Source organism: Ranitomeya variabilis, chromosome 4 (assembly GCF_051348905.1).
Source record: "Ranitomeya variabilis isolate aRanVar5 chromosome 4, aRanVar5.hap1, whole genome shotgun sequence".
Classification (NCBI taxonomy): domain Eukaryota; kingdom Metazoa; phylum Chordata; class Amphibia; order Anura; family Dendrobatidae; genus Ranitomeya; species Ranitomeya variabilis.
Genome location: NC_135235.1, coordinates 225,988,968 through 226,002,196, shown reverse-complemented (window position 1 = coordinate 226,002,196; position 13,229 = coordinate 225,988,968). Strand labels below are relative to the sequence as shown.

The 13,229-nt window shown below is 40.1% G+C and overlaps 1 protein-coding gene across 1 annotated transcript in view; it reads right to left on the bottom strand.

Annotated features, from left to right (window-relative positions):
• Positions 1-13,229, bottom strand: part of LOC143767801 (uncharacterized) — a 94,290-nt gene that overhangs the window by 58,632 nt on the left and 22,429 nt on the right. The window contains exons 4-8 of the mRNA XM_077256321.1: positions 11,280-11,642; positions 10,790-11,152; positions 7,080-7,373; positions 4,562-4,804; positions 1,798-1,903 (exon numbers count right to left, since the gene is read on the bottom strand). Of these exons, the coding sequence (XP_077112436.1) occupies positions 1,798-1,903; positions 4,562-4,804; positions 7,080-7,373; positions 10,790-11,152; positions 11,280-11,642 (1,369 nt within the window). The remainder of the gene's footprint in view (positions 1-1,797; positions 1,904-4,561; positions 4,805-7,079; positions 7,374-10,789; positions 11,153-11,279; positions 11,643-13,229) is intronic.

Genomic DNA, 13,229 nt, shown 5'->3' with positions numbered 1-13,229 from the left:
CTTGGAGTCATGGCTCTCTGAGGATTTCCCTGTCACTCTGACCATTTCAGCAAAGCTAAGTCCTTGCTTGTCTTTTTGCAGTTCACTTGTTGTGGACTTTGTTGTTTAGCACTTTCTATGTTTTGCTCATTTGTCCAGCTTATCAGTATGTATCTAGTCAGCTAAGCTGGAAGCTCTGGGCAGCAGAGTTTGCCCTCCACACCTTTAGTCAGGTGTGGAGATTTTTGCATTTCTCTGCGGTGGACTTTTTCTAGTTTTTATTACTGACCGCACAGTGTTCTGTCCTGTACTAATTCTTTCTAGCTAGTAGTGGCCTCCTTTGCTAAATCTTGTTTCATACTACGTATGTCATTTCCTTCTCCTCTCACAGTCATTATTTGTGGGGGGCTGTCCTATCCTTTGGGGATTTTCTCTGAGGCAAGATAGCTTTCCTGCTTCTACCTTTAGGGGTAGCTAGATCTCCGGCTGTGACGAGGTGTCCAGGGAGTGACAGGAACATCCCACGGCTACTGCTAGTGTCTGTGTTAAGATCAGGAACTGCGGTCGGTATAGTTACCACCTGCTCAGAGCTAGTCGCATGTCGCTCCTTAATCACCAGACCATAACAGGAAGATGAGAAAGACTCCCAATCTCTCCCAGGGAACCCAGGAACAGGGCTGGTGCTTGAAGCTACCAACGTATCGGAGGAAGCCTCGACTCCTCCCACAGCTGTTGACACCACCGCCCCTGCTGGTTTGAGACGCTCTGAACGTTCAACAGCTGGTGTACCCCCTGTTTGCTACAATCAGGACGAGTTCATCTGGCAGCAGATTGTGCAAGGACGGGAAGATTGCCAAAAGGAACTCCTGAAGATCTCGCCCGTGGAATGGCGAGTAGAAAGAGGGGGGGAATGTAAGGAGGTAAAACACAAGAAGAGTCTGGATAACACAGGATCCACCATCCACAATAGGTGATGTCACAGCTCACCCCCTCCTCCTGTACAATGACTGATAACACCTCTATATACAGTAGATAACACAGGTTCCATCATTCACAATAGGTGATGTCACAGCTCACCTCCTCCTCCTGTGCAATGACTGATAACACCTCTATATACAGTAGATAACACAGGATCCACCATTCACAATAGGTGATGTCACAGCTCACCTCCTCCTCCTGTACAATGACTGATAACACCTCTATATACAGTAGATAACACAGGATCCACCATTCACAATAGGTGATGTCACAGCTCACCTCCTCCTCCTCCTCCTGTACAATGACTGATAACATCTCTATATACAGTAGATAACACAGGATCCACCATTCGCAATAAGTGATGTCACAGCTCACCTCCTCCTCCTCCTGTACAATGACTGATAACACCTCTATATACAGCAGATAACACAGGATCCACCATTCACAATAGGTGATGTCACAGCTCACCTCCTTCTCCTGTACAATGACTGATAACACCTCTATATACAGCAGATAACACTGGATCTACCAATCACAATAGGTGATGTCACATCTCACTTCCCCCTCCTCATAACAAACATGTTCTACCTATTGTGTCCCCCTATTTCCTTACAAATTGTGTCTTGTGAGCATTGTCCTTGCTCCTCCTGTAACTGGTGAACTGGGTGTTACTTTGCATTTTCTTTATTGTGTGTTTATGTCCCCGCTTAATTGAAAAGTGCTGCAGAAAATGTTGGAGCTATAGAAATTAAATTATTATTATGAGGTGAAATTACTGTTGTAAACATTCTGCTGATATGTTGTTATTATATTTTCACGCCTATTTTTTCCGCAGATCACCTTCTTAAGATGTAGAAAATAGCTCCCAGAACTATTATAGCCAAAGCCAACAATCCAACTGCTCCTCCAATTATCAAAACATTTTCAGAGTTTTGTTTTCTGTCATCTGTCAAAAAAAAAAATTGCAAAATGAGATCAGACTTCTACAGTAGCGATTGAGCTCATCTCTATTTATATTCATCTTTATTCAGAATCATTCCAGGGTAAGAGAAGAAAACAACATGGGAAGCAGAGACTTGTGTGACCACCTGTGATGTGCAGGTCGTGGCAGCCACCTGGTGGAGGAACATGTGGCCTTCAGGACATTGAGGAGTTTGATGACCTAAGAAGAACATTTTGGATAAATTCTATTCTTGTGAGCAGTTCATTGGTTTACAAAAAACTTCTGCGGCCAAGGAAAAAGTAAAATCAGTGGTTGTTTCAAGCGACATTACCTAAATCAATTGTGCAAAAAACCTCTACAATCTATCTTTTCTGAGAACTTGGCTCATTCTCCACTTCTTCTCTGAAAAAACTGCTTGGTCAAAAGAGGGCGATCTACGAACACACTGAGGGATCAGGTTACAGCTGCCCATTGAAGTCTAGTGTGATGTGGAAGGAGGACCACAGTGATAGACATTAAGTAATACAGACAGCAACTTTCTAGTAAGTGTTTTGTCTCCCCCAGATCTTTATAATGTCCTCCATGCTCCTGCTGCTTCTGAACATAAGATACATAAATACGGGAGAGTAGGAATCCCTCATGTCACTCGATACTGTGTATGGGAGACATCATAATTTCCAATCATGAATATACTGTACACTGCTCAATAATAAAGGGAGCACTTAAACAACAGAATATAACTCCAAGTAAATGAAACTTCTGTGAAATCTGTGAAACTGTCCACTTAGGAAGCAACACTGTTTGACAATCAATTTCACATGCTGTTGTGCAAATGTAATAGACAACAGATGGAAATTATTGGCAATTATCAAGACACCCTCAATAAAGGAGTAGTTCTGCAGGTGGGGACCAAAGACCACATCTCAGTACCAGTGCTTTCTGGCTGATGATTTGGTCACTTTTGAATGTTGGTTGTGCTTTCACACTCGTGTTAGCATGAGATGGACTCTACAATCCACACAAGTGCAGCTTATCCAGGATGGCACATCAATGCGAGCTGATTCAAGAAGGTTTGCTGTGTCTGTCAGCGTAGTGTCCATAGGCTTGAGGTGCTACTAGGAGATGTGGAGGGGGCAGTAGGAGGGCAACAACCCAACAGAAAGATTGCTACCTCAGCCTTTGTGCAAGGAGGAACAGGAGGAGCACTGACAGAGCCCTGCAAAATGACCTCCAGCAGGCTACAAATGTGCATGTGTCTGCACAAACGATTAGAAACCGACTCCATGAGGATGGACTGAGTGCCCGACGTCCACAGATGGGGGTTATGCTCACAGCCCAACCTCATGCAGGACTCTTGCCATTTGCCACAGAACACCAGGATTGGCAAATTCCCCACTGGCGCCCTGTGCTCTTCACAGATGAAAGCAGGTTCACACTGAGCACATGTGACAGAAGTGACAGAGTCTGGAAACGCCGTGGAGACCAATCTGCTGCCTGCAACATCCTTCAGCATGTCCGGTTTGGCAGTGGGTCAGTAATGGTGTGGGGTGGCATTTCTTTGGAGAGCCGCACAGCCCTCCATGTGCTCACCAGAGGTAGTCTGACTGTCATTAGATACTGAAATGAGATCCTCAGACACCTTGTGAGACCATATGCTGGTGCGGTTGGCCCTGGGTTCCTCTTAATGCAGGACAATGCCAGACCTTATGTGGCTGGAGTGTGTCAGCAGTTCCTGCAATATGAAGGCTTTGAAGCTATGGACTGGCCAACCCGTTCCCCAGACCTGAATGCGATTGAACACATCTGGGACATCATGTCTTTCACCATCCACCAACATCACGTTGCACCACAGACTGTCCAGGATTTGGATGATGCTTTAGTTCAGGTCTGGGAGGAGATTCCTCAGGAGACCATCCGCCGCCTCATCAGGAGCATGTCCAGGCATTGTAGGGAGGTCATACAGGCACGTGGAGGCCACACACACACACACTAAGGAGCATTATTTTCTTGTTCTGAGGCATTTCCACTGAAGTTGGACCAGCCTGTAATTTGATTTTCCACTTTGATTTTGAGTATCGTTCCAAATCCAGGCCTCCATTGGTTAATAAATTTGATTTCCGTTGATGATTTTTGTGTTATTTTGTTGTCAGCACATTCAACTTTGTACAGAACAAAGTATTTACTGAGAATATTTCATTCATTCAGATCTAGGATGTATTATTTGAGTGTTCCCTTTATTTTTTTGAGCAGTGTATAACAACTGACAACCAGAGACAGAGCCTGCAAATGGAAAAACTGGTGGATAATGGCCAAAAATAGTGTCACAAAGAACAGTCCCCTAACATGACTGACACTGGAAGCCATATCACAAAACACCTGGTAGAACCCAAAGTTCATTTATGAAACTGAGCAACCAAGGATCTTAAAATCTATCACTGAGTCCTTATATATGGCCCCAAGGGTGTGAACCTTTACGGCACATTGGAGCCCATCTGGGGCATCAACCAAACGTACTTTCTCTAAGGCCAGGGCCCACTTGCGAGTTCAATGCGAGAAACTCGCGCGAGTCTTTCGCATCAAGTCCCGGCACTGCCACCGGCACTCGGGTCCGGAGTTTGATGCGAGAGACTCGCGCAAGTGTGATCCTGGTCTAATACTCACATTGATTGGTGAAGGAGAAGACGGATGAGTTTCGGGTTCCAACATCATTGGTTGCTGAACAGATATAAGTGTCCGAAGTCACGTTAAACACTGTTATGTTTTCACCGATTCCGGCTAATGTCTTCTTTTCCCCTTTGTACCACGTGTAGTTGGTTTTGAATGGATTGCCATGACTTGTGCACTGTAAAGTGATATCATCACCTTCCTTTGTTTGGACTCTAATTGTTACATTCTTTGGCTTATCTGTTGGAACAAAAGAAAATTATTATATTCCCCAATCGCTAATTTTTGTGTCTATCAAAATGTTTTTCAGGAATATTGTACAAAGGCAGGAAATATAATTTAATTAAAAAAAGTAGTTATTAGATGCATACCTCCAGTTCTCTAGTGCAGCTGCTTTAGAGCTCCCCGACAGTCTTTGTTTGCTTGGTTGCAGATACGACATGTGACCGCTGCAGCCAATTACTAGTCTCAGTGGTGTACAGCACAAGTGGGTAATTGGTTGCAGTTGACATGTGGATAGATGGGACAGTGATGGAAACAGACAGGAGAGGCCACTGTGCAAGAACAGTACATGGGTCCTTCGAAGTTCAATAGCTCATCATAATGAACCCCTTTAATTGCTTCTTTATAAGGTGGCAGCAGACTTAAAGCTGCAATGCTCCTCTGGGAAATATGCAAATTGTCTCTTCAGAGAGGAAGAGGACTAGAACTCTAGTGCCACCTATTGGATTTGCAAACAGAAACACAGTGTCTGCAAATTGAGATTCTGGTTTGTCTATTATCCTAAGTCATGTGACAAGGCTCGTTAAAGGGTCAGCATTGACTTTTAGGATCGCTACTTCCAATAGGTGGCACTAGAGTTCTAGTCCTCTTCCTCTCTGAAGAGACAATTTGCAAACCTGCACAATAAATCCTTTAAAGTAGTCTTCGGTTTGGTTCCTGAGGTTTATGTCCTGATGATGGGGTCCTGTTTGACCTCGAAATGCTTTGACTCTTAAAAACCTGTAGAATAAATCCTTCCAGGTATTTTTTGGTTTGGATCCTTCATCAGTAAAGCTTTGTATGACACCTCATTCCCATCTTCGTTTCCAAGTTGGTCCTTCTGCGACTGATATACATGTGTTTTTAACGTTGCTTCTGTGCAACCTTATCAGGTGAGTTATTTTCATTTCTGTAATAATCCTGGTATATCGGATTAGACCCTATTGCACTTTCTCCTTCCCCAGTTCTTCTTTTTTTTCACTCCAGAGATGGGACATCATAACAGCACTCAAGGAAGAGAAAGCCAACAGGGACTACCGGAGTGGAGTGGGATATAACTCATGAGTACATCGTCCTTTCTTGATTTACAGCATTTTTTATCTTTGCACAATTTTTTAATAATTTACAGAAAACTCAAGATACATTTTTTCCAGAATGTCTAGTGTATTTTAAACTCCATGCTTCTTAAAGATGTTTTACCATGTGTCCTCAAGGGTTAGGGTTTGGGGGTTATCAGAATTGTTGATTTGTAGCCCAGTGGTAAAACCATATGGAACTCCCACAATCCAGAACCTTTAGTCAATGACATCAGCCATTAATGCAATGAATCTCATGCTGGGTCTTGGATGTTCGGATGCCAGGATCAGAGGACCTCTAAGGCAAACACATTGTACCCAATGCTAGTTCCTGTGCTTGGCTTGTATTCTCTTGCCGATTTGTTTATAGACTCATGATTCACCCTTACTTTTTGGACTTTGGACTTGCAGATTTTTTCACTCCTCACTGTGTACAGAATACCCGGCTGTTCTTTATCACTATTACTGACCCTCATATATTCTGCTCTGCTTGACCTGTTGCCTTGCTCTTGATCTCTATCATCTAGCTACCTAACTCCTGCCGTCAACTTCTGGACTTCTTGACCATGTTTCTTTTCCAATATCTTATTTATACAATACTCTTTTAAATATGTTTAATTTTTAGCTTTTTGTTGTTATTAAGTATCTGTGACTTCTATATCTTTTGGGTTTGATTACAACCAAGTTAATTATTTTGAAAAGAAAAAAACTCTGGACCAGCCAGAGGCAAATAAGATCTGGTCAAGCCAATGATCTTGACAACATTGGAGCTTGCAAAAATTTTGGTCATACAACAAAAACTTTCTGATTGTTTCTCAAGTGTTGTAACTAACTACTGCAAGTACTTCCTTGTGAAAAAAATTTAAACAGAATGTTCCACTATTATTCCAGTAACAGTGGATGATCCACCATTACAGGTGTCCCTTGTAATAATATTGCATTTTTTTAAGGTTGGTAATTGTTCCTATGCTTACATGTGCACCTCCGACCTAATCTACATATATTACACTAAGGAAATTTCTCAAATTTCTGGAGTGATCTTTTGGATCTTAAATCTCTACTTAGGGTGATCTCTAACTTTTTTGTTAGAAAAACTCCCAGGTACTGGCTACAATTAAGCATGATATTGAGTTGAATTCTTAATTATTAAATATTCTGTACAGTTATAAGTTACTTACATTGAATATCCAGACTTACAGATTGGGTTGAGATTTTCCTATTTGGAAAAGTGACCGTACATGTAAGTTGTGATTTATAATCTCTGTATGAAGGAACGTATTTAATGGTAGACTTCATTCTCCAAACTCCTCGATCCAGATCCTCATGGCTCATAGTCAAGTCCAAGTCAGGTTTATTCCATGTAATATTTGGGGGGCTTGAAGCACAGGTGTGAGTTACTGAACATATGATGCTGACTGATTCCTCCTCTTTCATGTGGTTAGGTCCATTAATTATTGGACTAGGTGGAGCTTCTGAAAGAAACGGGTTGAAACAAAGTAAACATGAGTCCAATAAAGAGTGATTTATGGTCTGACCTTAGGCAAATATCTTAACTGTGTATTGAACTTACCTTAATATACTCTGGAGTCCCTCCAAACCCCATAATATGAGAACAGTAGCAGTTAAAAAGTTTACAAAATAGTATACTCACTTTGTCACTCACTTGTCCCACAGCTCCATGGCTGGTCTACCATGGCTTCCTCCAGCTCCAGTCTCTTATTTGCTTTCCTCCAATCAGCACTTGCACTTTTTGCATTGAGTGAGCCTTGATCAATGGATCTTGCCACATTCTGACATCACAGCGTCCTGCTGTGCATTGCTAGAGCTTATTCATTGCAGGACGCACCTATGCAGAGTGGAGAAAGACCAGAAGATACTGGAACCAGAGGAAGCCAGTGTAGGACCAGTAAGGAAGCTGCAGAACAAGACAGATGAGTGGTGATGTGATGAAACTACAGTATTTTCATTATTTTTTAACCCCTTTTACAGCTGGCACCATTTTGCTACATTCCAAAAAGCAATTAAAAAGAAAATAAGATTCCAAATTTTTATAAAATTTGAGACAGATTCAATTCACCCTGAACCGATTCAGTTATCTCTACCTGTCAAAAGGAATGGTAATTATAAAACGATTCAGAACCACCCTTTAGGTTAAGTTCACAAGTTGCGTTTTTGCTGAGTTTTTTTTCTTTTGTGTTTTTATGCAAATTGAAAGCTGCTTTTAATGGCACCAGCACGAGCTATGAGATTTCTAAAATCTCATGCATGTGCTTGTTTTTTTATCCTAAGTATAATAAATTTTGGCACTCAACTTGTCAACTGAAAGGATTTTATTGGCAGTCACTCGTATATAAACGTTTCGGTCAATAGCAATGACCTTCCTCAGTATATACTCGCTGCTATGCAGGAAAAATGTGTGTGTGTGGCTCACGCCAACTTAGAGAGGTCCTACGATGGATCCTATAGCTTAGTGTAGATGAGGATAATGGGAAGAATGTCCCGTGATGATCCTCAAAATCATGTGAGGATCTCCGGATAAATACGTTTAGAGTAAATGTCTCCTCATAAATCCAGGTCAGAGAAATAAATCCTATGTACTCTTATGAGTTGTTCAGATCCATATAGTGGACCGATCTAGTGTATAGTGCTCGATCAGTGTATAAAAGTAAACAAAGCCTTACCAACTCAATGCCCAATCAATGTGTAAAAGTAAACAATGCCCTAGCAACTCAATGCTCAATCAGTGTGTAAAGTAAACAATGTCCTACCAACTCAATGCTAATCTATGTGTAAAAGTAAACAATGTCCTACCAACTCAATGCCTGATCAATGTATAAAAGTAAACAATGTGCTACCACCTCAATGCCCCATCTAGGTATAAAAGTAAACAATGCCCTACCAGCTCTAGGCCCAATCAATGTATAAAAGTAAACAAAACCCTACCAACTTAAAGCTTGATCAATGTGTAAAGTAAACAATATCCTACCAACTCAATGCCTGATCTATGTGTAAAAGTGAACAATGTCCTACCAATCAATGCCTGATCAATGTGTAAAAGTAAACAATGTCTTACCAACTCAATGCCCGATCAATGTGTAAAAGTAAACAATGTCCTACCAACTCAATGCCTGATCAATGTGTAAAAGCGAGCCATGTCCTACCAACTCAATGCAAGATCAATGTATAAAAGTAAACAATGCCCTACCAACTCAATGCCCTATCAATGTGTAAAAACAAACAATGTGCTACCACCTCAATGCCCAATCTAGGTATAAAAGTAAACAATGACCTACCAGCTCTAGGCCCAATCAATGTATAAAAGTAAACAAAACCCTACCAACTTAATGCTCGATCAATGTGTAAAGTAAACAATACCCTACCAACTCAATGCCTGATTTATGTGTAAAAGTTAACAATGTCCTACCAATCAATGCCTGATCAATGTGTAAAAGTAAACAATGTTTTACCAACTCAATGCCCGATCAATGTATAAAAGTAAACAATGCCCTACCAACTCAATGCCCTATCAATGTGTAAAAGCAAACAATGTGCTACCACCGCAATGCCCGATCTAGGTATAAAAGTAAACAATGCCCTACCAGCTCAAGGCCCAATCAATGTATAAAAGTAAACAAAACCCTACCAACTCAATGCTCAATCAATGTGTAACGTAAACAATACCCTATCAACTCAACGCCTGGTCGATGTGTAAAAGTAAATAGATCAATGGCTTCACTCAACTGTACTAAAGCAAGGAAATGTGCTATACATGAAATGTGAATAGCTTAATGGCTTGTGAAATCTATGAAAAAACACATGAGATGCTTAGCACAAGATTTGGCCAAAAATTGTGAGCCCATCCACCAAACGTCAAGGTAATCTCAAATCGGATGGGTACCTGACATGACTGCCTAGTGTGAACACTTACCTATGGCTAATAACATGGTAAAGCCTGCATTTATAGGAAGGTCAGAACCAACTGTGTTTGGATGTAATTAAAATCACAGCATGGTGAAGGGCGGGGCGTTCAAGTCATAAAAAATAGTACATAGTAAATATAAGTAAACTGACTGAACAGCAATCTAGTCTGAACTGGTGCAGGCTTTAACATGTTATTAGCCAGAGGTAAGTGTTCACACTAGGCAGTCAGGTCAGGGACCCCTCCGATCCATGAGATTACCTTGATGTTTGGTGGATGGGCTCACATTTTTTAGCCAAATCTTGTGCTAAGCATCTCATGTGTTTTTTCATAGATTTCACAAGCCATTAAGCTATTCACATTTCATGTATCGCACATTTCCTTGCTTTAGTACAGTTGAGCGCAGCCATTGATCTATTTGCTATGTAAGTCTTTTTTGGTTATGCACCAGTTCAGATTAGATTGCTGTTCAGTCAGTTTACTTATATTTGATGTGTAAAAGTAAACAATGCCTGACCAATTCAACTCGCCCCAGTCCACTGTTTTTACATATGCAGTTGTGTATTTTTTTCATGAACTCATATGAGCCTTTTTGTTCAGAATAGTCACTATTTTTTTCAGACAATTTTTTTTTCCTTCCAGTAAATAGTTTCATCAAATTGCCTTTTTTTCCAAAAATATTTTATGGTTTCACATACATCTTGCATCTGGCCTAACAGTTTGTATTACTCAAGCTTGCATGGTGGAAACAAAGCTGAATTTTGGGATACTGAAAAATGCAACAACAAAATGCAGCAAAAAGGCAGCTAAACTTGCTTTGTGTCTGCAGCTTTTTTTTTACTGCCAACAGATCAGGTTTTGTCTGCAGAACAAAAGCAACAAAAAAGCAAAGTGTGTATATAACCTTACTGGCCATCAGTGTTTCAGAGAAGGAATTTATGGCCAGGTTTTACAGAATGCCCAATTTACCTATGATATAGAGTCTGCAGAATCTTTCATTATTGATGTGATAGGAGTTTATATCTTCATTGATCCCGGGATAGATCTCCACTGGTTCTTCAACATTATTAATTCTCAGGGAGCAGTTGTCCACTGAATTTCCCACTAGAGATGTTCTTCCTTTGTACTTCTTTTCCACATTGGTCGGGTTTCTACTATTGAATATCTGTGGATATCTTATCAATGCATTCTGAAACCAAAACAAGCTAAAATTATGAGCATCGTTGGGATAAGTGAGTCTACAGGGAATTTCCACGCAAGATCCCTTTAAAACATCTATATAGCGAGGGAAGAAAAAGCTCCAATCCTTGCATGGGGTTTCTTCATTGCAACCTAAAAATGAAAAAAAAAGGAAATATGGATAATTATTTTATTTGTAATCTTGATCCCGTAAACACCAATAAACTTAAAATTACCATAAAGCAGACAATTTTAAAATTTTCAGAAATCTATAGCATACCTGAGACGAGGACTTTGATTGCTTTCTCCTCTTTGTTTAAATCATAAGAATTTATCTTCTTATTTATCCCTGGGTAGTACCACCCTGTATATCTCACATCTTTGATTCTTAGAGAGCAGCCGTTTGTTCCATTTCTTATCAGTGAGGTGCGATTATTGTATTCTGGGAGAACTTCCGATGAGTCATTACTGTAGACTTTTGGGTATGAGAATTCCTTGTACTTAAACCAAACAATACGGACCTCTCCGTAGTCAGCGGGGGCGGTGAACGTGCAGGGAATCTCCACATCAGAATGTTTTCTTGCTTTTATGATTTGAGGGAAAGTAAATGTCCAATCATCTTCACGTTCTTCTGCAAAACTCTCTGGATATTGAAAGTAATTAAAAAAAAAAATAATCCTGAAATGTAGCTACTAGTGATGAGTGAGTATACTAGGTACTCGGGTTTTCCGAGCATGCTCGGGTGATCTCTGAGTATTTTGGGCGTTATGTTTGAGTCATCGCAGCTTCATGATTTGCAGCTGCTAGACAGCCTGATTACATGTGGGGGTTGCCTGTTTGTTAAGGAATCACCACATGTTTTCAGGCTGTCTAGCAGCCTCAAATCATGCAGCTGTGACGAATCAAACATAATCTCTGAGCATGCCCAAAATTCTCGGAGACCACCCGAGCATGATGGGAAAACCCCAGTGCTAAGAATACTCATTCATCACTAGTAGCTAAACATTTGAATCAAAATATTTAAAATAAGAAATATGCAACAGAAAAAAATGTAAAGGAGCCTCTTCCCATTGATTATTTTAATCCAAACAACAAACAAGTATTGTAGATATGATTATTACATTAAATATTACTTTTTTGTGCTCCTTGGAGGTAGTCCTTGGAACAATTTCTGATTGGACAATAGTCAGCAAATTCATATTTGTTAAACCAAAGGGCTGAGAAGAAAGAATGACCAGAAACATTTTGAACAAAAGTATGTAACCCCTTCCCAATTTTCTGCATTTAAATTTTTGTTTTTTCCTCCCCTTCGTCCAAGAGCAATAACTTTTTTTATTTTTTCTTCAATTTAGATGAGGGCTTGTTTTTTGCGATACAAGTTGTACTTTTGAATAACAGCATTTATTTTGCCGCATAGTGTACTGCAAAATGTGAAAAAAATGCTAAGTAAAGTGAAATTGCAAAAAAGTGCAATTCAACAATTTTTTTTTTGTTTTTTTTATTTATCAAGTTCACTATATAGTAACTCTAAACTGGTAGTATGATTCCCCAGGTCAGTACGAGCACGTAGATACCAAATATGTATAGGTTCTTTTTTATTTCAGTGGTGAAAAAAAGTACAAAATTGTTATGAAAAAAGTTTTTTGTATTTTTGATGCCATTTTCTGAGACCTATAACCTTTCCAGTTTTCAAAATCTATGGCTGGGTGTGGGCTTATTTTTTGAGGGATGAGCTGATTTGTTTATTAATACCATTTTAGGGGTAGATATAATGCTTTGATTGCCTGTTATTGCATTTGATTGCAATGTTGCGGCAACCAAAAAAATTTAATTCTGGCATTTCATTTTTTTTTCTTTTTACGCCATTTACCAATCTGACTAATTTACAAAATATTTTGCTAGATCAGACGTTTCTAAATGCAGTGACACCAAATATGTGTATTATGTGTTGCTTTATTTTTAATTGGGCAAAAAAGGGGTAATTTGAAATGTTATGTTTTCTTAATCATTTTAATATTTTGCAACACTTTAATTTATTGAGCAATCGGCTTGGGAGACTTGAAGCAGGGATCATCTGATCACCTGTGCTATACGTAGTGGTGCCTAAGCCCTGCTATATATTGCAACAATCTCAATCTCCTATGAACGTCGGCCAGGAGCCGGCGTTCACAGAAGCCATGATGACAGCCACATGGTTTTTCTGCATACCCCTGGCTGTCATGACAACCCA